At 46.2% G+C, this 24,132-nt stretch overlaps 2 protein-coding genes and 1 long non-coding RNA gene across 4 annotated transcripts; 1 reads left to right on the forward strand and 2 right to left on the reverse strand.

The window, feature by feature from the left end:
• Positions 1–340: 340 nt before the first annotated feature.
• On the reverse strand, positions 341–10,759 carry LOC120667042. Its single transcript, XR_005672051.1, has 2 exons — positions 10,322–10,759; positions 341–627 (listed from the first exon to the last, which is right to left on the reverse strand). It is a non-coding gene; the product is annotated as an uncharacterized LOC120667042 (long non-coding RNA).
• Positions 10,760–12,597: 1,838 nt separating this feature from the next.
• On the forward strand, positions 12,598–13,650 carry LOC120667044 (classical arabinogalactan protein 4-like). The gene is made up of 2 exons (XM_039947053.1): positions 12,598–12,946; positions 13,026–13,650. The coding sequence occupies exons 1-2, from the start codon at positions 12,808–12,810 to the stop codon at positions 13,499–13,501; spliced, it is 615 nt and encodes a 204-aa protein (XP_039802987.1). The 5' UTR covers positions 12,598–12,807; the 3' UTR covers positions 13,502–13,650.
• Positions 13,651–14,381: 731 nt separating this feature from the next.
• Positions 14,382–19,042, reverse strand: LOC120667043 (CBBY-like protein). Of its 2 annotated transcripts, none has more exons than XM_039947052.1 (11): positions 18,678–19,042; positions 18,178–18,223; positions 17,873–17,936; positions 17,619–17,662; positions 17,288–17,332; positions 16,623–16,684; positions 15,619–15,699; positions 15,343–15,497; positions 15,167–15,245; positions 14,929–15,072; positions 14,382–14,838 (listed from the first exon to the last, which is right to left on the reverse strand). In XM_039947052.1, the coding sequence occupies exons 1-11, from the start codon at positions 18,917–18,919 to the stop codon at positions 14,736–14,738; spliced, it is 1,065 nt and encodes a 354-aa protein (XP_039802986.1). In that variant the 5' UTR covers positions 18,920–19,042; the 3' UTR covers positions 14,382–14,735. The 2 variants fall into 2 exon arrangements, with proteins under 2 accessions (XP_039802986.1, XP_039802985.1); XM_039947051.1 differs by having other exon boundaries at positions 17,619–17,667; positions 18,174–18,223; positions 18,678–19,041.
• Positions 19,043–24,132: the final 5,090 nt, after the last annotated feature.

Raw genomic sequence — 24,132 nt, forward strand, 5'->3', positions numbered from 1 at the left:
GTTACTTCGTAGCTTCATCGAAAAGGGGTAGTCTCTACTCTTTGAGCTTCAGGGTCCCCGATCTGTTGTCTATGATCTCCTCAGTCTCTTCCTATATGTCTTCGTGAGAATTGCTTCAGCGCAGGTAAGAGAATGAGTCGGGTAAGGGAAAAATGAATCAAGGAGAGTAGTTAGTAAATAGACAGAAGTGTTTAGATAGGTCCTGATTCTAGCGACCAATCCTAAGGCTCGTGCTACGGTCAAGTACGGCTCTGATACCAACTAAAACGAACCGGGTTTCCGAAAGAAGAACCCGACTCTCTGTATCGTCGTGATAGTCCCTAGATCAGTAGCTATCACATACAGAACTCATTTTAATTACATATCACAGTCATACTTCTCGATAGGAGTCATTACATGGGTTTAAATTGCACATAATCCAGAAGATTTGCGATACAAAAATCAGAGTACAAGCCCCTCGGGCTAAAGGATAACAAATAAAACTCGGAAGTGATAGCTATTCTTCTAGGCATGCTTCATCTTCTGGCTTCACTCCTCCACAGGCATCTTGAGCGCAGCACGATCCGTCCTTAGCATTCTTCATCATCGTCTAGCTTGATCGTCGAATCAGATCCTGCATCTAACAGGCTATCCCCAAGGATCGGATAGGCTCACGTCACCATCCGAATGCAGCTTTAAGTGGAATGCACGGATATAAAAGAGTAGACAAGGATAAGGCTAGGGTTTCCTACGCAACAGCAACAAAATCATAGTATCCGCTAAACTCCTGACGCGGGCCATTTTGGCATCCCGGACTCCCGGTCAATATCTCCTTCAAACACTCACTCACTCACTCAGTCGGTACGAGAACTCCCTCTCCTCGTACCTCAGCTGCACAACGGCAGGAAGACTCAACTAGGGGGAACTAGAAATCTCTCTGGGGAAAACTAACTAATGGAAGTAACAAAAAAGTAGGGTCGTACATGAACGAGTACGCGGCTATACGTATAGTTTTAACTCTGCAGAGCTTGTACACCTGGACCCACTCGCCACGAGGATAGCCGGCAGCAACTCCGGCTAACTCCGAAGCACCGGTCTGCTAAGAATGAGAACTAGTAGCCATGGCACCATCCTGCTTTCCCAGGTTTGGGCGCGTCCTCCCACAGGAGATTGCCCCGGTACTGTGAAGCTTAACGTGCGACTCGGGGAATGTGAGGTCAGCACCTCCTCCCCCTACACTGATACCCTATCCTCATACAGGCTTGGTGCCACGCTTGCTAGTTTCAGACCGGATCCTCCCTCATAAAGGATAAGTGGTGTGCACGTTTACATAGTTCCACTAATCATAGTTACCCCAACCGGTTCCTTATATGTCGGGGTAAGCATCTACGTCACGTATGCGTATCTGCCACAGCAGTCCGCGATGGGCACCCATCACAGGTCTCGCCCCTCAACTCCTCTAGTCCACCACCATGTCTTCCCGAAGGAAAACATGCACCCGCCATAGGTGCTCCGCAGGATGTGCCCATGCACTTCCTCGGTCTACAGGGCGTGCCCAACATACACCCCCAGCCCCTGATCCGAAGATCAGGTTAAATTGCTCACCCCCAGCTAAAGTCCTAGTCACCAACTCCTCTGAGGTGGATCTTCTCTCGTCAAGACTATCATCACGCATCTCACACAAAACACATGCAAGCATCTCAACCATTCAAGATGGTATGAGTAGGAGATCAAGGAGTTCGGGTATAAAAGAAGGGCATGCAGGTTCATCTCGTCAACAATATTAAAGCGATAGCAATTCTAGCAAGCAATGCCTACTGGGGTTTCAAATCAAAGATGGACGTGAACCTGGCGTGTCTTCGTAGTCCTCCTGGGCTCCGGGGTCTTCTCATCATCCGGGACGTCCCTCGACTTCTCAGCAAAAGGTTCTATTTGTAATTACATATAAATGTAGGGACCAAAGTGCAAATATGCACAAACTTCTCAAATAAGACCCAAATAGCACCCGAAACCTATTCTAACGTCTAGTTCATGTTTTTATAAAAAACTGGTTTCATAATTTTTGGAGTTAAAATAAATTTATTATGAATTTTTGAAGATTAAAACTATTTCTAAAAATATTAAATGAATTTCAGAAAAGAAAAACACACAGGCCAACACGTGGCAGCCTCTGGGCGCGTCACGTGTCATGCTGACGTCAGCAGGGTCCGGCCAGTGCTGACGTCAGCATGGCTGTTGTTGACATCAGCGTTGACTCGGTCAATATTGACCTAGTCAACGGGTCAATGGGTCCACATGTCAGTGACGCCGTGTCCCTGGCAGGTGGGTCCCCCTCGTTGGGTTTTTCCAGGAAAAAGAAAAGGGGAAGCGGTAGCTGTGTTTATGGGCCGAAAGCGCTGAACGGCTCGGCTCGGCCCATCTACTTGGCTTGGCTCGCGGGTTCAGAAAAAGGGAAAAGGGCTGGCTCGAGTCGGTGGGTCAGCTCGGGCTGAAAGGAAACAGGGACCGGCTTCCACTAATAGACTGGAAAGGAAAAAGGCCTCGGCTTGATGGGCTAAAGAGAACCGGGCCACAGCCCATGTTGGCTCTCTCGGCTCTGGTTAGCACTGACAGGCGGGGTCCGCGTGTAAGTGACTCAGCAAGATCTCGTGTGGCAGGGGTCGATCCTGTGTGGTCGTGCTGTGGGCGTGCCAAAGTGTGGCATGCGCCGCTCAGCGTCTCCCGGCGGCGGGCGTCTCGTGGCGGCGACGACGATCTTCGGCGGCGCCCGTGCCTTTCTCCTCGGCGTCCCTCTAGTCCTCGTCCTTGATGGCAGCGACGGCGGGGTCCTCCCTTATTCTCTGCTCGGCGGTGGCGGGGTCCGGCGGCGCGGCGGATCTTCTCCCGATGGTCCAACGATGCGGCCTTTCGGCCGGTGGTCCACGCGTGCGCCTGTGTGCGTGCCGCGGGCAGCGACGTTCCTGGTGACTTCGGCTTCTCCTCGTCGGCGTTCCTCTCCTCCTCTTCCTTGGTGGCGACGGCGGCGAGGTCCAACAAGAGCAGGTGCGTGCGTAAGGGCCAAAAGGCATGGCCTTGTGGCTTGTGCTGTTTTCGTTCGTGAACGATGTCCACCAGAGTGCCCCAAAGGGGTGGCCGCGGCGCGGCCGCGTTCACGGCCGGCGAGGGCTGTGGTGTTGCTGCGTTCAACGAGGCGAGGTTAAGGCACGTTGTGGGTGGCGGCGTGCGTGCGAACGGGCCAAAAGGCGCGACCTTGGCCATTGAGGATGTGTGCGCACGCCAAGCACGGCCATGGCAAGGCCATGCCGCGGCGGAACGACAGCGACAGTGTGAGGGCTAAGGCGGGGTACGGCAACGGCGGTCTGCGGGCTACGTGCAAAGCAACGACTGGGTCCCTGCACACACTGTTGGAGAAATGCTTATCGGTACCAGCACGTTAGTGCCGGTCACAAGTGAGCCGGCACTAACGTGTATCTACAGTACACCACAGTCACTTTAGTACCGGCTATTCTCTACAGCCGGCACTAAAGTGTCACCCCCAACGGTCAACAGCCTGCCCCCTAACGGTCAGCAGCCAATTTAGTGCCGGCTGGAGCCTCCAGCCGGCACTAACTTGGCACGGTGCAGGTTAGTGCCGGCTTAAGGGTCCAGCCGGCACTAACTTTCTACAGTTTGTGCCGGCTGAATTCACTGGCCGGCACAAAGTTGCCCTGTATATACTGCCCCCTCCCTTCTTCCCCAGCCCGACCCATCCATTTGACCGAGCTTCTCCTCTCAACCATGGCGTGTTAGAGGGGAGGTGCTGGCTATTTTCTCCAAAATTTGTGAGGATTTCGCCCATCCAAGTGCATTAAAGGTTAGTAGCTTCTTCCACTCTTCTTTCACAGTGTTTATTCTTTCGTTTCATGCTTTCTAGGTAAAGAAAATAGTGATTTTAAGGTTGAGGAACAATGAGCATAATTTTTCAATTTGTTCATTAATTTGAACAAAATAGAATTGATTTGTTGTGTTTTAGAGAATGATTACTATATAGTTTGAGTATGACACATTTAGATTATTTTTTTTGAATTATTTCATGGGGACATGTCTATATGTTATTATGCAAAATTTTAAGGATTTTAAGGATGAGGGAAAATGAACATGATTTATCAATTTGTTCATTAATTTGAGCAAGGTAGAATTATTTGTTGTTTTTTAGAGAAAGTTAACTATATAGTTTGACTATCACATATTTAGAATGATTTTTTCGAAATATTTCATGGTGACATGTGTATATGTTATTGTGTCAATTTATTTTGCTAGATAGGTGGCCTATGACACATTTACAATTTGTTTTCGAAATACTTCATAGTAACTTGTTTTGATATATGTAGAATTGATTTTTGTTTTTATACGGTAATTAATTACAGATGGACCGGCAATGGATGCACGGCAGCCGGAGCACCTCGGCGTGGATTCAGGGTTTAGATTCTTTTCTCAAGGCGGCAAAGGCAAATAGGTCGCCAAAGGGTTTAATGTGTTGTCCATGCAGTATTTGCGAAAATAAAAAGGAATTCCGGAAAAGAGATACTCTATGGAATCACCTGGCCTTGAATGGATTCATGAGTAACTATACCCTTTGGACCAAGCACGGCGAAGTTGGAGTTATGATGGAAGATAATGAAGAAAATGCCGATGATGATAACAACCTTCCAGATTGGGCATGGGTTGATGAAGCAGGTGGCTTTCAAGATGAACCAATGGACGAGGGTGAAGCAAATGTTGCACAAGAGGAGCCACCTGACGAGCTAGGTCAGGCATTACTTGATGCACAGAAAGACAGTGAGACTGTGAAGGAGGCATTAAAGTTCGAGAAGATGTTGGAGGATCACAAAAGGCCGTTGTTCCCTAGTTGCAAACCGGAGCAAAAGAAGTTGGGTACCACGCTGGAGATGCTGAAATGGAAGGCAACTAATGGTGTCACCGATAAGGGATTTGGTGAGCTATTAAAGATTGTAAAGAACATGCTTCCTGAGGGTAATGAACTGCCGTCAACAACATACGAAGCTAAAAAGATGGTTTGCCCTCTTGGATTGGACTTGCAGAAGATTCACGCATGTCCTAACGACTGCATCCTGTATCGCGGTGAATACGAGAACTTGGAAGCTTGTCCTGTTTGCAGCGCATTGCGGTATAAGATTAGGCGAGATGATCCAGGTGATGTTGATGGGCAGCCGGTAAAGAAGAGAGTTCCCGCAAAGTTGGTGTGGTACTTCCTTATAATACCACGTCTGAAGCGCTTTTTCAAAAACAAGGATAACGCTAAGTTGATGCAGTGGCACAAAGAAGACCGTAAGGAGGATCACATGATCAGACACCCAGCAGATGGGTCCCAGTGGAGAAATCTTAACCGAGAGTATCCTCAATTTGACAACGACCCAAGGAATATAAGATTTGCTCTAAGTACTGATGGAATGAATCCGTACGGTGAGTTTGGCAGCGCTCATAGTACATGGCCTGTGACCCTATGTATGTTCAACCTTCCTCCTTGGTTGTGCATGAAGCGTAAGTTCATCATGATGCCGGTGCTTATAGAAGGGCCAAAAGAACCTGGCAACGAGATTGATATATTCCTGCAACCCTTGATGGATGATCTATTACTACTCTGGAAAGAAGAAGGTGTACGTGTGTGGGATGAGTATAAACAGGAGTCCTTCAACCTCCGAGCTTTGCTTTTTGTATGCATCAATGATTGGCCTGCACTTGCAAAACTTTCGGGACAGTCGAACATGGGATACATGGCCTGCACCCACTGTTATGATGAGACCGATAGCATTTATTTGAAACACTGTAAGAAGTGCGTATACATGGGCCATCGTCGATTTCTTCCAACCGATCACCCCCTAAGAACCGAAGGGAAGCATTTCAAAGGAGAGCCCGAAACTCGTCATAAGCCTCTATTTCGTAATGGAAAGCGTGTGTTCTCGATGATCAAGGATGTGAAGGTAGTATTTGGAAAGGGTCCCGGTAGGCAACCTGTTCCCAAGGATGACTAGGGACATGTTCCAATGTGGAAGAAGAAGTCTATATTGTGGAACCTACCTTATTGGCAAGTCTTACAGGTTCGCAACGCAATTGATGTGATGCATCTGTCGAAGAATCTTTGCGTAAACCTACTAGGCTTCCTGGGAGTGTATGGTAAGTCAAAAGACACATTGGAAGTAAGGCGCGACATGCAACAGCTAGCTGGACGACAAGGCTTGCAACCCGAAAAGAGAGACAAAGGATGCGACTATTTAAAACCTGCCAGCTATAATCTGAGCAAAGAGGAGAAGGAAAGTATGTTCGATTGCTTGAGCAGTATCAAGGTCCCGTCTGGGTACTCCTCAAATATACAGGGCATAATAAATGTGAAAGAGAAGAAAATCCAAAACTTGAAGTCACATGACTGCCACGTTCTGATGACACAACTACTTCCGGTTATACTGAGTTGCTAGCAACCCACTTGATAAATTTGCGATTCTTTCAGGCATCAGGATCGACGAAGCCTAAACGGAAACATGGCTCCAAGAGGAAGATGGTAGGATGTACGACCATCACGGAGATCAACGAAGCAACCGGCGAGCCACTAGCTCCTGGTCAAATTAAGACAACATTTGTAAATCAATTGGGATATCTTGTTAGGGAATCCGTCCCCATAAAGTATAAGCTTTGGAAGAGAAATAAAGTCTCTGGTCGACCTGAAGATATCGTGCCAGATTCAGAGAAAGATTTGTTATGGAAAGAGGTGTCGTTGCACTTCAACTTTCCCCCAGGCAAAGCTGACAAAATAAAGGGATGGGCATTTAAGAAGATGGCAATTCAGTTCGCCTCGTTCAAGAAAAAATTGGTGGCAAACTTTGTCAACAAGGGCCTCACACCAGATTTTGATAAAGTCTGGAAGAAGCAACGAGAGTGGTGGAATGAATTCGTGAATTACAAGCACAGTGCTGACGGCATGGCAGCCTCGATTCAAGGCAAAATGAATGCTAGCAAAAAGAAAAACTTCCATAGACTTGGGCCCGGAGGTTATAAGGTTGCCATTCCGAAATGGGAAAAGATGGAAAATAATTTAATTGTAAAAGGAATCGTACCACAAACCTTGAGTTGGCCCAAACGAGCAAGGTATTACTTCTATGCTCATGGAGGCACACTAGACCCCGACACTGGAATGTTTGTGACTAGCGACGTACTAAGAGAGGCTGCCCAAAGACTCGAGGACGCAATGAGGCGTACCGAAGAAGGAACCTTCCAGCCCAACAGAGAGAATGACGAGCTGACTTACGCTCTTGGGAATGCGGAACACACTGGACGGACCCGAGGTGTGGGCGTAGTACCATGGAAATATGGCTTTTCCGGAGATCTCGAAACCTACCGAAGCCGATGCAGAAGCAAGGCAGTAGTGGCCGAGAAGATTCATAGCCTAGAAAACCGGATAATGTCACTTGAGGCAGCAGTTGGGCAACGCTCGGACCAACCAGCTGCCAATGTGGAGATCAGCCCCTCTTCTCAGCGTCGTAGCAGTGTTGCTTCCACGGAGCACCCTAATTTGGGTGCCGACAGGCCGAGGGACCCCATTGACGACATCACCGTTATGACCCAATGTGAGCTTCTGGTTCTTTATGGGAAAAAGCTTAAAGTTTGTGCTGAGGGTTATGCGGAAGTCCAAGAACAGGGCGGGACAATACATTGCCAGCCGATTCCTGAAGGATTCGCCAGAGTCTTTGTTGACCGAATTACTGAAGAACGCTGGGAAGACATGGACCTCCCGATCCCTATAAGTCCTGAAGAAACAGAACTACAACATGCCGTACACACATGGATCGCGTGGCCAAAGCGCGACATAAGATTCAAGGCAAAGATCACCAACGCCAGCTGACAGGAATCCTAGTGTTGGCCCACCTTCTCCACCGCCTGCACGGGACCCCAGCATGGATCCGCCATCACCAACCGCACAAAGCGAGCCAATTCTGGCATCATCACCAGCCGCACAACAGAATCAGAGTCAGCGACAGAAGTCATACACGGTACCTTCGGTCCAGCCATCTCATAAGCAGCAAAGAAAGAAGAAAGCAAAGGCTCCAGAAGAGGAAGAGGCAGAAGAATCGTTTAAAACCTTCTTGCTGAAGCGCAAGCTACTGAGGGAGGCTGCGAACAAGAAGCCAGAAATAGATCCGGTTGCAAAGTCACACTTCATTAAACACTTCATTAAAGATCCCACCAAGGACAAAGAAAGAGAGTCGGATTATGATCGGCAGATCAAAAAGTGCTACAGCAACCCCAAGAATCGGCGGATTAATGCAAAGACCGTTCCCCAGCTCGGAGAGCAGTCCAAACAATCGATCCCTCCGTTGATAGTGCCGCGTGAAGAATGTCCCGATGAATCAAGAGATCCGTTGTCCATGGCTGTGATGATATTGCAAACTGATCTAACAAAGGCTCAATTGCTTGGGGAGGCCCTACAGAATGCCCGCGGCAAGGAAAAGTTTGTACTTGGTGAACCTTTGATATGGCCAGAGTTGCTACCATTCCTACCAACGAGAATGGCCGAGTTACACAAATGGTATGTCGTGCAATCTAAAGCTAATCAATTAGAGATGTTCCCAGCTCGGATTAAAGATGAGCATTTCTGGCGGGGGGAGATGATGTATATATCGAGTTTGCAGCACTTTACGATTTATACCATCAAGATGCCCTTCACAAGTGCCTCGTCAGTGTATGGTGCATGTAAGTATTGTCTCTCGTTTCATTATTTTAGCCTTGTGTGTTGACTGATCCCCGTTTTTCTTGTGTCCCGTAGGTCAAAAATTCAAATTTGCCGAAAGAAGAACTTCCATAACGTCGGGTTCTTCGACCCCGATATTATACACGAGAAATCGCTAGCGCTAAATCCTGGAGACATAGTCAATGTTATATACAGGGGGTTGCGTAAAAATAGCATGTGTCCCTTCATTCTCTTGCCATACAACCATCAGTGAGTCGTTCTTTGTTAGACTTTTTTTTTCAATCCCTTCGTATTAATAATACTATTTAATAACTATTATAATCAACATTAATTGGTTATGCGTATGTATATGCACAGCTTTCATTGGATATTGCTTTGTATTCGGATTGAGGAGCACAAGGTCTTGGTGTACGACTCGTTAAGGCAAGATAAATCAAAGTACCAAGATATCATCGAGGTGGTAAATACTGCATGGAGTCGCTACCTCCACAAACACATAGGCTTGCCCATAGGTAAAATCGAGCCTCTTCATTGGGTGACTGATTTTCCGGTATGAATATACTCTCGCTACTAATGTCATTAGCAATAAACATCAGAAAAATTCTATATCGTAACCCACATTTGTCCATAGTGTTGGAGACAGGGCCAAGGAAACAACTTATGTGGATACTACGTATGCGAGTGGATCAACTCTTTTGCAAGTGAAAAGGGGCAAATGACAGTGGAGGCATTCAATGTACGTGAGCACAATCACATCTGCTCATTATTTTAATTCATTATTTTTTATTCTCATGTTTTTATCGAAAAATGTGATAGCGTTGGTGGATGAAAGAAGAACTCATTGAAATCGCTCGGATCAGGGCAATTCAAGAAGCTATATGCGGATTTCTACTCGATGAAGTCATAAATCCTAAGGGCGAATTTCATGGCGATCTCCGTCTAAGCGTCGCCCAAGAAGATCCGACGACGAGGAAGCTGATACGTTATTATAGTTGATGTGCGCAATAATTTGTAATATCTCATGTACTTTTGAATTCCTAAGTGTTCCATACATGACAAATATATATATATATATATATATATATATATATATATATATATATATATATATATATATATATATATAATGTTAGTGTAATATTCTGTTCTAATAATACTGTGCAATGCAAAGAGTACGACTATGTAGTCACATACGCTAGAAATACGCATAGCCATACTTTTAAAAATGAAAAGAAAAGAAACATAAAGAAGAAAAAACATTTAGTGCCGGCTAGTTATATCAGCCGGCACTAACCTTACTGTCAGGACTCGGGCGGGGGCGGGCACGTTAGTGCCGGTTGGTATTACGGACCGGCACTAACATACGCACGTTAGTGCCGGTCAGAGTAGCCGGCACTAATGTCTGTCACGTTAGTGCCGGCCGTTTAGTGCCGGCCACAGGGACCGGCACTAACACGTCCTGTGACCGGCACTAATAAGCCGTTCTCCAACAGTGACAAGACACGGTAGGACAGGGGATCCTAGGGCCGATCTACGGAGGTTTCCTCGGCAATTGGCCGGCAGCAGGGCAAGGAGGTCGGGAAGGTAAGGGCGACGACTCACCGGCGGTCTGAGGAAGAAGGGGCGCGACGCCGTGACGAGGCGATGCAGGCGAGGGTGGTGCTGTGCCGTGCCGCGCAGGTTCGTCGTTCGAGCGCTGGCGTGGTGAAGCTCCGGTGGCGTCGGTGTGCCCTTCTCCTCCTATGATCCTTCCCGTTGGCCCTCTTCTTGGCCTGCTCGGCGACGGCCTCCTCCGGCTCCTCTTGCTTCCTCTCTACCCCACGCCTCCCTTCCTCTGCTTGGTGCTCTGCGCCCCTCCTCTGCTCCTGGTGTGCGGCGGCGGCGGCCTTGGGGAGACGTTTCCCCCTCCATTCTCCACAGGATTGGCAGCGGCAGCCGAGAAAAGAGGGCAGGGCGCTTAGGGTTTTAGGCGGCGGCCGCGTCGCGGGGTCTTATAGGCGGCCATGGTGAGCCAGCAGCGGCGCAAATCGCGCAGGGCGAGTGGCAGCCAAGGCGGTGCAGGGGTGCGCGAACAACGGTGCCTCGGGGTCGCGCAGGGGAGCCGGGCGGCGCTGATCGACGCGTGCAGGGGCAAGCCGTAGACAGGGAAAGGGGAGTGGTTGCGAGGTTGAAGACAAAGCTGACATGCGGGCCCCTGTTGTCATAGACTCCAAGCGAGAGAGGGTAGGAAGGGATCGGGTGACACAGGAAAAAAGTGAAGGGGTGGCCGGCGTGGGCTGGTCTGGACCGCGCGCTGTAGCTGGGCTGGCAGAAAAAAGGTTAGCAGGCCGAGTGGCCTTTAGGGAGTTGGGCCGGTTTTGGTTTTTGGTGGGTCTGGAGCCCAGGTTAGTTAGGGGTTTGTGTTAGTTTTTGGAATTGTTTTGAATGGCTTAATTCAAATCAATTCCCAACCAATTTCAAACGAAATTCATTCGAACCAAATTTAAACAAGGTAGACCGAAATGAAATACAATGAACTCCGAATGACTCACACTAACAATATTGGTCTTATATTTGATTAGATTTTAAATTGCTAGGAGTTTAAGATGGGAAAAGAGTTCAACCTTGAATTATTTCTAGCTAGTTACACTTGCACATAATTTTTTTTTGAAAACTCACATTTTTGGCATATAACATTCTGTAAAAAATACGGAATGTTACAGAGACTGCCCTCGCCACGGACACGGCGGCCGTACATCTTGGGAACGCGCGCGTTCGTCGGCAAGGCACGGCTTAAGGCGGCGACCGCTGCGACACGCAGGCGTCGACTCGTTGCCCAGCCTGTCCTTGGATGCACGGCACTGCCATCTTCTGAGGGAATCCCGCGGCGAGACTGCTAGCGGTCGTCGTGCCCCGGCCACCCGACCTCCGCGGCTCCACCTCCCGGCCCTCCCGGGGACTGAAGACGACCGAGTCAGACTGCGGGCGGCAGCAACAAATCCGGACCGCCCATTCCTGATCGAACGTCAACCAGGGACTCAAGGGGTGGACGGTAAATGAAATACCGTCCACCCCCGACCCGGGCTGCACCAACGCTTGCTCTGCTTTGTCCCTCGCCTCGCCGGAGGGCCGCCGCGTTCCGGTCTCTGCCCAGCCCCGATTCCTTGCTCCCAACGGTCGTCATCCATGGTTTGCCTGCTAGCACCGACCAAGGACTTCCCTGGCTAACTGGACTACGTCTCTGTTACTAACGGGAGCATAGTCTGCACTCTGCAGCAGCAGGATGCTAGCTGAACTGCTTATGAACATGGTTCGTCAGTCCGTCTGCTTCAGACCTTATTACCGCCAGTTTTTATCCGAAGACAAATCTTCCTGCTTCTATTCCCCTGAGTGTGTTCATATCAGCTTCGATTCCTTGTAAAGGCAAACAGGGCGAAATGCCAAGTCCGTTTCAGAATGTGTCAAGGCCTGAATGTTCAGTTGGGTCTTGTGGTGGATAGAGCCAATCAAGCAGCAACTTCAGAGATGCAAGAAAGTTTCATAATTTTAAGATTCTGGGTACAGTCTAAAGAGCCAACAGGGAGTACAAAAAATTGTGTGCAAATTGGAACCTCGAAAAACCCACGGGGACAACAACATGTTCTGAATATTCATATTGAGTTAGTTGCATCCAGAATTCCATATCCAGGCACAATGTCCTTTCTTTCTAGTTTCTTTATTCTTTCTACAGAGAGCGCAGCCCAATGTGGAGAAGCCCATCAGTTCATTTCCATGCGGCCGGCCGGCCTAGCAATCCCAACGAAATCGACAGGGAGGGAAGGACAAAAGGAGACGATTTTCCCACCAACCAGTGGACTAGCTGCTGGATGAACAACCCAGCTTGACTTGCTGATCAAAGTGATGAAGAATTAGATGGAGCAGCCTATCCACCCACTGCGTATGCCATCGCTTCTTTCTCCTCTACCCTCACTCCATCTTTATATATCTATATAAACCATCCGGTACAATGCAAGCACACGACGTCCATGGTCGTCAATCTTCGTCCGTCGATCGGTCGTCACCACGGAAAACTGTAGTGGTTCTACAGCCGGACTGTTAATTCCACGGTAATGGCTGCCGCCAAGCTCGTCCGCTCGTCGACCCTCCTCGCGCTCCTCGTCACGGCGGCGCTGTGGACGTCCTGCGCGCTTGTGCCGGCGGCAGCGGACACTGCCATGCAACCGGCGGCGTCGGCGCCGCCGAGCGCAGGCAAGTATTGTTACCGCCGCTGCTGCTAGCTCGTAGGTATGTAGACGATCGATCGACTAAAATGTGGTGCCTGCTGCAGGTGTGCCGGCGCCGTCGATGGACTCATCATCGGCGGCAGCTCCGACCGCCACCACGCTACCTGCCACACCCGCCGCGGTGCTGCCATCATCCTCACCATCAACACCAGCGGCGTCCACCGCCGCCGCAACGGCGTCGAAGAAGTTCCCGGTGCCGAACCCCGGCGGCGAGCCGTACCTTCCCGCGGCGGAGGTGGCGTCGGCGCTGCCGGTGCCGACGCCCGAGGAGGTGCCCAGCGCGGCCAGCCTCGGGTACGGCAGCAACGGCTTTGGGTACGGCGGCCCGGGCGACGAGTGTTGCGGCGGCGGGGGGTACGGGTGGTTCGGCGGTCCCGGCGGGTTCGGCCCGGGCACGTATGGGTACAACGGCCCGCTGTACTGGGGGGCGGCGCCGGCGGGAGGGATCGGGAGCGTCGCGGCGGCCAACCTGGTGGCGCCCCTCGTCGTGGCCTGCGTATCTGCAGCCATGCTCGCCTAGCCTGTATTATTATACTAGTATAATTACTGGTGATTTCTTACTGGGAATTAAAGTAACTATATTTATATATTTACAGTGCTTTACCACTTATCAGCATATATATTTTATGATACAATAATAATATAAAGTGGAATCTTTGGTTAATTTGAGATGTGATGAATCGTACATTCATACTGCTGGAGCTTTGTCAGCTGTGTTTTTTTTTTTTGAAATCCGCTCTTAACACAGAATTGATGGGCCCAATCATAAACTCAAGAAGGCCAAGATAATCAGTCGCAAGTTCAGAAGTTGATATCATCAGGTAGATACATGTAGTGTTTATGTTTTTAACTTTTGGAAGGGAACACTACATTTATGAAGATTCTTCTGGCAGCCCGTCACTCAGTTTTACCAAATTTCTTGACACCTCCTATGCCTATCTATTTCTATTATCAACTTATAATTTTTCCATGCCAAACAACTTTTGAATTCTATAAAATCACAGAGGATTTGACCACAAATCATTGTACTAGCTATTTGTAGTTGGAACGTAGGATTATCCCTTTTCTTCTTCTTCCTGGCTTACCCAGGCCGAGCACAGCAAGAATGGCAACACTCAACTGATGCTGAACAATGCATATGCCCTATGGTATACTACTTATATATGGATGTAGTCATGCAGAGCAGTTCTTACTGTGCACATGCTCCTTGTAAGGCAAATAAAGCACTTGAGGCATGCAACTACTTGCTACTGCATGCCACACCACCATTCAATGAAAGTGGGCCAGCAAACATCTATTGATAATGTAGCACCACAGTGTAGAGAGGATATCTCATGAGGTCACGAATGTTAAGAGATTCAATTCACATAATATGTGAACATTTACCACGTAAGTGCATGTAAAGCGAAACTGACGGACAGATTAAGATTTTGCACCAATCCTTTTGTTCTTGTTTCTGTTTGTGTCTCAACTCTAGGAGTAAAAGCCAAAGATCACAGACCAAATCTGAGAGTTTACTGAATACTCGAACTGTTCATTTACATTATTGCTCAATTGCTAAAACAATAACTGTTTGTGCTTCTCACAGCTTTCCTCAGCAACATCTCATGCTTACATAAAGCGCTTTGGTCAGCAGCACTCGGTCGATTACCAAATCATCAGAGTCCCAAATCCATCCTTAGTTTTGATAGTTGATGCATTTTTACGATCATTTCTTGCTCAGTAGTTTTGATACAGTTAAGTCTGTTGCGTTTTTAAGACCATTTCTTGCTCAGTAGTTTTGATACAGTTAAGTCTGTACCGCCGAATCCATCCATGACAGCCTTAGCGGAGGGAAATTCTGCTCTGGCAGTAAAGCTGGGAGACACAGATAATAAGATAAGAAGCACCGGAATCATGGTTGTTGGTTGAAATAACCAATGTACGTGAGAGGCAAAGACAGTTTACCTGCATCGAACAACTACGCATGGCATGCCAATGCGCTCAGCTGCGAGGACGCCAGATTGGCTGCCCGCAACAAGAATGCAGTTTTGCACGTCACACCCAACATATTCAGACCCGGCTCGCAGAGCTGCTATTACCTTCTCAGAGCTGACAATGGCGACTAGGCAGTGAAATTTAGATAATATTCTACGCAGTGAAATGTAGATAATATTTTTCCAGGGAGTTAAGTGCTAGTAATAACCTTTCAGACGCCGTGATGTCAACGCTATGCTTTAGGATCGATGCAACCTCTTCTGCTATCCTCTGCTTCTCTGCAGAAGCTGTTGCAACAGAACATTTGGAATTAACTTCAAATGATCCATGAACTGAAAACGAAAAATGAACCAGGCTGCAATTTTTTCAATAGCAAATACTCACCAGCCTTTTGGGCTTCCTTGATAAGTTGTTCATCCAAACTGGACGTGACACCTTTACCAAGAACAAGTTGCCCGTAGAAGCTTCCTTCAACCTCATCTTTTCCAACAATCTTAATTTTTGATGTTCTTTCAGGACCCAACTTTTTAACTATAGATCTAGAGTCAAATAGAAAAGAAATGAGAACACAAAATATTTTGACAGGTTACAATATTGCCATCAATTAGTTTGAGAGATAAAAAGAGCGGACAGAAGTTATTTATCTTATACAAACTGTACCTTGAAATCTTTTCTCCATTTCTCCCATATGCAGCCAATATGGCCACAGGGACACCCTCACTAAGTGCATCATCAATGAACCTTTGAATGATTTCATACACAGAATCAGACACATGGTAACTTAAAGTTCAAGATAGAGTCATTCATATCCTATGGCAAGCATACAGTACTGAAGAGAGACAAAGGCTGTTCAGAAAAATACATAAGCTCAAAATAAGGACCAAGGTACTTTGCTTATAAATGCTCATGGACTGATGGAATCAAAGCATGCAGCATGAGTATCAGAATATACATACAAACTTTTATATGAAATGCTGTGAATTATATTCCTTCTTTTAGATAGCAAAAAATGCCCCACATATGATCGAGTAAAATTGTCCTGTAATACTTGCAAAGTTTTTAAGGATGAGAAAAAAAAGAAAGACCTTGGATATGTCTATACAGACTGCATATTACAATTTACAAGTAATTGACTGGTGGCTGCAACTCAGGCAGGGTATGCACAAGCAACATCGTAAGGGCCTCAACTCCCTGCATGCAGGTAGCATGAAAAATCTAGAAGGAATGGAATGCTCGCATCCTCCAAAGCAAGAACACAACAATCGCTCAAGTAGTCTGGGATATCGGTGAGGAGATCAGGTTATGGACTCAAGATGGAGAAAAAAGACTTAGTGAACTCAGCTATACTTAGTGAACTCAGCTATGCTGTAGTTCCAACATCAGGAGTCGCTGTTTTAGTCTAGATAACAACTACTCTTCTTCTGTTCCAGTTGTTCTTTCCTTAGCATAAGCCAGTAGTTTGAACCATGTGCCAGTAAGAGCCTCGGCACCTCATGTTGTAACAATGTTTATTCTGTTTTTCTTCTTAATGAAAAAGATACGCAGCTCTCCTGCGTATTCTCAAAACAAAATAAAGTCTATCAATAATAACTCAAAATTTCCTAGATCATTCTATCTAGAGAGATCTTTTAACAAAAGAGACAAGCAGGAGATTGAAGTCTTACTTTTCGACTCCAGGACGTAGTGGTAACCTATCAGAAGCTGAGAACTCTTCCAAAGCTTTCAACTAGAACAAGAATGATGCTCAAAGAAGTCAATTTTTCTCGAACAGCTCAAAGAAGTCAATATAAAAATATTTATAATGAAAATGGTTGAAAGAGAAGAACCACTAGTCCTTTTTGAATTTTTGATATAAAAAATATTATAATGAAAATGGTTGAAAGAGAAGAACCACTAGTCCTTTTTGAATTTTTGATATAAATTAAATTCAAGATCTTGGCTAATCAGATTGGTTGAAATCAGATTCGAAAATAGAAATCAGTACCAGGAACTAGTGCATAAAAGCAAGGAGAAGAACTAGTGCATAAAAAGGAATTAAGCAAACCCTGCTTTCAGGTTATATACAAAACCTTTTTTTTCTAACTGCTAAAACTGCCAGCCAGTTGTACTGGATAAATTGTTGACCCCCATTCCTTAGTAAAATCATTCTTGGATCATGTGCACACATGAAACTGAGAACCTTGGCAAGTTTGGTGAAATCAGGACTCTGGCAATTAGGAAAAGGATAAAAAAACACTACCAGACTACCAGCCAGGTAACAGCTCAAGCAAACTTCTGTCAAGGCCTGATATATCAGAAAGTATGGCCAAGTCATGCTTGATATGCTTACCTTTTCACGAAGAACGCTTTTCATCAGCAATGTAGGCCAGCCAATCTGTGTTAAGTCAGAGGAAGGGGTTAAATTCAGAAAAAATGCAATGCATCAGCAATTAAACAGCTCCATAAAGCTATGTTACACAACAATTAGTTTGTTACATGGGAGAAAGGAATAAAATTTTAATGAAATTTGGCTACAGACTACAGAAATTGAAAGAATTTGCTAGATGTTCTGCTTTCCACCTCAATGTCTTTAAGCAAATGGCTGACTTGAGATGTACTGTAGCAAGATTTGCTAACTCATACTTGACAAAGGAGGGTACTAGGGGAAGAAATAGACATACCCTGTCAAAGAACAATACCAGCATCCTTTCCTCATCACCCCGAGCTTTCCTAGAAAAAAGTGCAGCTTTAGGAAAATAATCAACATAAAGTGAAAAGGAAACACCCCCTCCAGCGTAGTCCAAACTAAGAGGTTAGACAAAGGCGAAACAAAATAGCAAGGGAACACGCTCCAGTCCATACTATCAATATTTAACTCAATGTTAAAGGAAAGACAGGACATATGATTGACGATGCTTGAGAATTCAATACGCACCTGACCAAATCAGCATATATTGGCTCTGTCCAATTTGCACAATGTAACCCGAGACTTTGAAATGCTGGTGGAATAAAATGTTAAGATATATTAAAATCAAGACAGGCAAGAACTATGCATACTTGTGCAGTTAGACTTCTATTCCGCTAGACTCCTGCCTGGTTGATCTACAGAATTTTCTACTTTGCATTTCAACCTCAGCATGGCATAGCATGTATTGAAGAAAACATAAAGTGCTACAGAAGAGTAAAAGAATTTGATAAGGGCATGAAGCACAGAAGAAGATTTATATATCTCGCACCTACATTGAAAGCTTGCCGATTGCCGAAACGGTAAACATCTGCTAGAACTCTGGAGGAACAGAACAAGAAATGCTCAATCAGAAACAGTGATTCTTCTGAGATCAGCAAGGCAAATGATGGCAAGAAAAGGTATCACTATTCACTACTCCACAATAGCTCGAAATAAACTTAATAGTATTTGTTCAACAATGAAGCATGCTTCAGCTAGAACTGAAATAATGGAGAAAGGATTCTCACGGAATTAATCAGATACCACATCGCTTATTCGTGGCACTTGTCTCCACGAATTATATCTGAGGACACGTTGTCCTCACCAATTCCAACCACGTTCTACATCTGCCCAGCAATTCTAAGAATCTAAGCTACTTTTAAGCAGTAGCAGAAACAACTCTAGCTTCAGCATCTGCTATCCTCAAGAAGCAGAAAAGACACTCCTTTGGGGGTAAAAACAAGGGGAATTAACAAACCGAGCACTAAAAAGGCAGGATTTTTAAGGCCCTCACCCTTCCACCTCCACAAGCAAGCCGAGGTTCGGCGGTGCCGGGCTCTCCGACGACGAGGAGGAGCACCGGAGCGGCGGCGCCAGTTGGTGGCGGCCGGAGCTCGGGGCGACGGCGGCGCGAAGAGGAGAAGGTGAAGCGGCCGAGGAGGTCGGGGTGGAGGCAGGGACCTTAGAAGTCTCAGCCGAGGCTGGTGCCAGCGGGGACGCCCGGAGAGGGACGCATTGAGCGGCAGCGGCGGCCATGACGGGCGAGGTGGGCGTGTGAACCGGCGGCGGCGAGCTATCCGCCGCAGGGAGAGGAGGGGGACACTGATGATTGGTCGCTCCACCGGGTGTCTGGGTGCAGGGAGGATTATTGAGCCACTAGTGCTAACACACACAGCGGCGGGGCTCCTATACATATTGTGCAAAATAATTAAGCAACTCAGCTATAAAGCCATTAAAATCCAGTTAATAGTTTATTCAATATTTTACAGAAAAAAATATTGAACTAGCAATTCAAAAATGTTGAACCAACAATTCAAAAATATTGGATCAATACATTGAAAATGTTGAACAATATTTTGAAAATGTTGAACCTCAACATTTTTTTTCTACCTTCTCCGATACCCGCGGCCGGCACCGGCCGGCACCGGCGGCGGCGGCAGCGCTGCGGGCGCGCGGCACGTGGAAGAGGCGGAGGCGCCGCGGGCGGCTGCGGGAGAGGCGGCGGCACTGCGGGCACACAGCGCGCGGGCGACCGCGAGAGAGGAGGCGGCGCGCCGGCAGGCTGCAGCCGCGGCGCCGTGATGCAGGGGATGGGCTGGGGCGGAGCGATGTGGCGGCCGCGCGGCAGGGCTCGCGGCGGCGGCGCGGGGCCGCGTCAAGCGGTGCGCACGGCGGCGGCGAGAATCCGCATTGGGGCGGCGGCGCTGGACACGGACGGAGCGCAAAGTGAGAGGGTGAGGGATAGGGTTTGAGTGTGTTAGATCTAATAGTTGTGGATGACTGCACGAATCTCAAATACTAGAAGGTAGAAAAGAAAAAATCTTCCGAAAGATGTATATGATTGGCGCACAGCGGCTTAATCATCGTTGATGGGATGATGGGCTATCACTTATCGCTTTCGGAAAAAGTTATCTATGGCGGCAAGAATCTAGCTCGTTTCTTTCGCCAGATACATCCCTCCCTTTCCCGTCTCAGTTTTCTTTGGAGAAAGGAATTCCAATTTTTTTCTATACAGGAGAAATTTCAATTGTCTCCCGCAATATCATCTCAAAAAGAATTGCATATAGAGGGAAATTTTTAAACACATCAGCTGACGATTTGGAGGAAGTTGACGATTTGGAGGAAGTTGATATCGGTCTCAGGGATAAGCCACGACCAACATTTATCAGCAAGAAGCTAAACCCGAGCCTGCGTGAGCCGATGATAGCACTGTTGAGGGAATACCGGGATTGTTTTGCGTGGGATTATACTAAAATGCCTAGTCTGGATAGAAACATCGTTGAACATCGGCTCCCGCTTAAGAAAGGATTTCGGCCGTTTCAACAATGAGCAAGGTAGATGAAGGCTGAAATCCTGGAGGAGGTCAAGAAAAAGGTGCAAAAGATGTTGGACGCGTAGTTCATCAGGCCATGTAGGTATGCAGAATGGATCTCCAGTGTGGTCCCTGTACAGAAGAAGGATTGCCGATGGAGAGTCTGCGTGGATTTCAGAGACCTCAACAGAGCGACGCCAAAGGACGATCCGATGCCCGTGGCAGAAACGTTGATCAATGCCGCTTCCGGTCACAAAATACTGAGCTTTATGGATGGTAACGCCGGCTACAACTAGATCTTCATGGCCCTAGAGGATATAAGTAAGACCGCGTTCAGAGTACCAGGCGCGGTCGGCTTGTTCGAGTACTTGGTTATGATCTTTGGATTGAAAAATGCCGGTGCAACGTATCAACACACCATGAATTACATTTTTCATGATCTCATCGGCAAGCTGGTAGAAATCTACATTGATGATGTCGTAGTCAAGTCCACATCGGCTGGGGGGCATCTGGAAGATTTGTGTAAGGTTTTGGAGCGGACTCGAAAGTTTGGGCTCAAAATGAACCCGAAGAAATGTGCCTTTGGTGTATCGGCCGGTCAGTTCTTAGGATTCCTGGTACATGAGCGAGGAATCGAGATCGGCTTGAAGAGTCAAGAAGCGGTAAAGACAATGAAGCCGCCTACTACGAAGAAGGAGTTACAGAAGCTCATCGGAAAAATCAACTTTGTCAGACGATTTATTTCCAATTTGTCTGGGCGTATCGAGCCGTTCATGGGTCTGGTGAAGATCAAGTCCGAGGATGAGTTTCACTAGGGGCAGAACAGCAGCAGGCTCTTGACGAAATCAAGGAATATTTGTCGAAGCCTCCAGTATTGGTTCCGCCTCAACAGGACAGGCCTTTCTATGTGTACCTGTCCGTGGGTGACACTTCCATCGCCTCGGTTCTGATTCAGAAACATGACGATCAGGAGAGGGTTGTCTTCTACCTCAGCAGGCGCATGTTGGATGCCGAGACCAGGTATCCTGAGATTGAAAAGCTTTGTCTTTGTTTATTCTTTACTTGTACAAAGCGTCGACATATTTTGCTCTCGGCAGAAACGATCATCATATGTAATTCGGATGTCATCAAGCATATGCTGTCGGCTCCTATTCTAAAATGCCGACTAGGAAAATGGATGTTTGCGTTGTCAGAATTCGATATCCAATATCAACCTACAAAGGCAGTCAAGGGATAGGCACTGGCGGATCTCATTGCAGACAGGGTCAACACTGACGTATCTGCACTTTTGTACATGCCTGGGCCATGTTTTTCGACGGATCGGCTTGTGATGATGAGTGCGGCATAGGAATTCTTTTGGTATCGCCTCGTAGGGCGACTTAATCTTTTTCCATCAGGATGGCTACTCCATGCACCAATAATTTAGTAGAGTATGAGGCCGTTCGCAGGGGGATGGAATTACTCCTGGAAGCTAGTGCAGAAGCAGTGGAAATATTTGGGGATTCGAAACTGGTGATTTCTCAGCTCACGGAAGAATATAAATGTGAGAGCGAGCTTCTTTTTCCGATATAGATGCAGTGCGGTGAGTTGATGTCACAATTTAGGTACATTAATTTCCATTAGATACGAAGGACTTTGAACAGTGAAGCCAATGACTTGGCACAGATGGCTTCCGGATATAAGGAAACAGTCGATGGGGTCGATGTAGAGGTTCAGTTTCTAGAATCTGGAGACTAGAGAGCCGATATCTTCAATTATTTGAAGGATTCAGCTCGGGGGGCACCCAGAAGGATAAGACTCAAAGCTATGAAGTATGTTCTGATAGGGGACGACATGTTCTATAGGACTTTGGAAGGACTACTGCTTAAATGTTTGGTGCCTTCGGAGTTGAATCGTCTCTTGCATGAGGTTCATGAAGGAGCCTGCGGTACTCATCAATCGGCTCATAAGATGAAATTGCTAATTAGACGATCGGGATATTACTGGCCTACCATGCTTGAGGATTGATTTAAATATTACAAAGGATGTCAGGCATGTCAGAGATTCGGCAAGATTCAGATGGTGCCGGCATCAGTAATGAATCCTATCATTAAGCCACGGCCGTTCAGGGGTTGGGCTATGGATATGATTGGCCAGATTAACCCGCCATCTAGCAAAGGTCACCAATGGGTGTTAGCTGTCACGGATTATTTCACAAAATGAGTGGAGGCGGTACCCATGAGGTCGGTGGCATCAAAAGATGTGATCAGTTTCGTTAAAGAGCACATCATTCATAGGTTTGGGATTCCTCAGACCATTACGACCGATGGAGGATCGGTCTTTATATCGGAGGAATTTAGAAAGTTTGTCGATGACACGGGGTTCAAGCTGATCAGATCATCCCCATATTATGCCCAGTCTAATGGACAGGCTGAAGCATCCAACCAGAGCCTTATCAAGCTGATCAGAAGGAAGATCGATGAATATCTTAGGCGCTGGCATGAGGTGTTGTCAGAGGCTTTGTGGGCATATCGTATTTCGTGTCATGGATCCATTAAGACGTCACCATACCATCTGGTCTACAGTCAAGACGCTGTGTTGCCATGGGAGATCACGGCCGGATCAAGGCGTGTTGAGTTTCAGAATGATCTATCGGTTGAAGAGTATGCAGCCTTGATCAGCGATAATGTGGAGGATCTTACAGAGCTAAGACTTTGGTCACTCGAGAAGATCAAGGAAAACAAAGCTAAAGTTGCTCGTGCGTACAATAAAAAGGTCAAGCCGAAAGAATTCCAGGTTGGAGACCTAGTTTGGGAGGCAGTGCTACCATTGGGAACTAAAGATAGGAAGTATGGTAAGTGGTCTCCTACTTAGCATGGACCGTACAAGGTTGATCAGGTCCTGCTTGAAAATACGTACATGCTTGAAGAATTAGATGGTGTCAAGTTTCCTGTAGCCGTCAATGGTCAACACCTCAAGAAATATTTTCCGAGCATGTGGGAAGGCGACTAACAAGAGCCGATGAGATCCATCTGGCTGCATTATAAAAGACCAACACGTTGAGTTGGCCAGTAAAAAAAAGCAAAAATGAGATAGGCCAACACGTTGAGTTGGCCAGTAAAAAAAAGCAAAAATGAGATAGGCCAACACGTTGAGTTGGCCAGTAAAAAAAAGCAAAAATGAGATAGGCCAACATGTTGAGTTGGCCAGTAAAAAAAACAAAAGTGAGAGAGGCCAACACGTTGAGTTGGAGAAAACATTGGAAATAAATAGGAGAAAATAGTTAGGAAATTATAAAAATAGGTAGAACATTATAGAAATAGGTAGAAAAATCATAGATAATTTAGAAAATTGTTGGAGGATCATGGAAAATTGTAGAAAATTGTTGGAGAATCGTAGAATCATTTTGTTATTGTCGAAACTTGATAGAGAATCGTAGAATCATTTCCTTATTGTTGAAAATTGTTGGAAAATTATATAATCATGTATTATATATATGAGTTTAATATTTTTTATGTTGTTGCAATATGATGTATACCTGATGTATTTATGATGTATTCATGTTATAAATTTCTCTTATATTCGTGAAAATTTCATATTATCTGCTGTATTCATATTATCACGACACGTAATTTATTGTTGAAAATTGTCGGAAAATTGTATAATCATGTATTATATATTTGAGTTTAATATTTTTTATGTTGTTGCAATATGATGTATACCTGATGTATTTATGATGTATTCATGTTATAAATTTCTCTTATATTCGTGAAAATTTCATATTATCTGTTGTATTCATATTATCACGACACGTAATTTATTGTTGAAAATTGTTGGAAAATTGTATAATCATGTATTATATATATGAGTTTAATATTTTTTATATGGTTGCAATATGATGTATTTCTGATGTATTCATGTTATAAATTTCTCTTATATTCGTGAAAATTTCATATTA

This window comes from Panicum virgatum, chromosome 3N (assembly GCF_016808335.1).
Source record: "Panicum virgatum strain AP13 chromosome 3N, P.virgatum_v5, whole genome shotgun sequence".
Lineage (NCBI taxonomy): Eukaryota > Viridiplantae > Streptophyta > Magnoliopsida > Poales > Poaceae > Panicum > Panicum virgatum.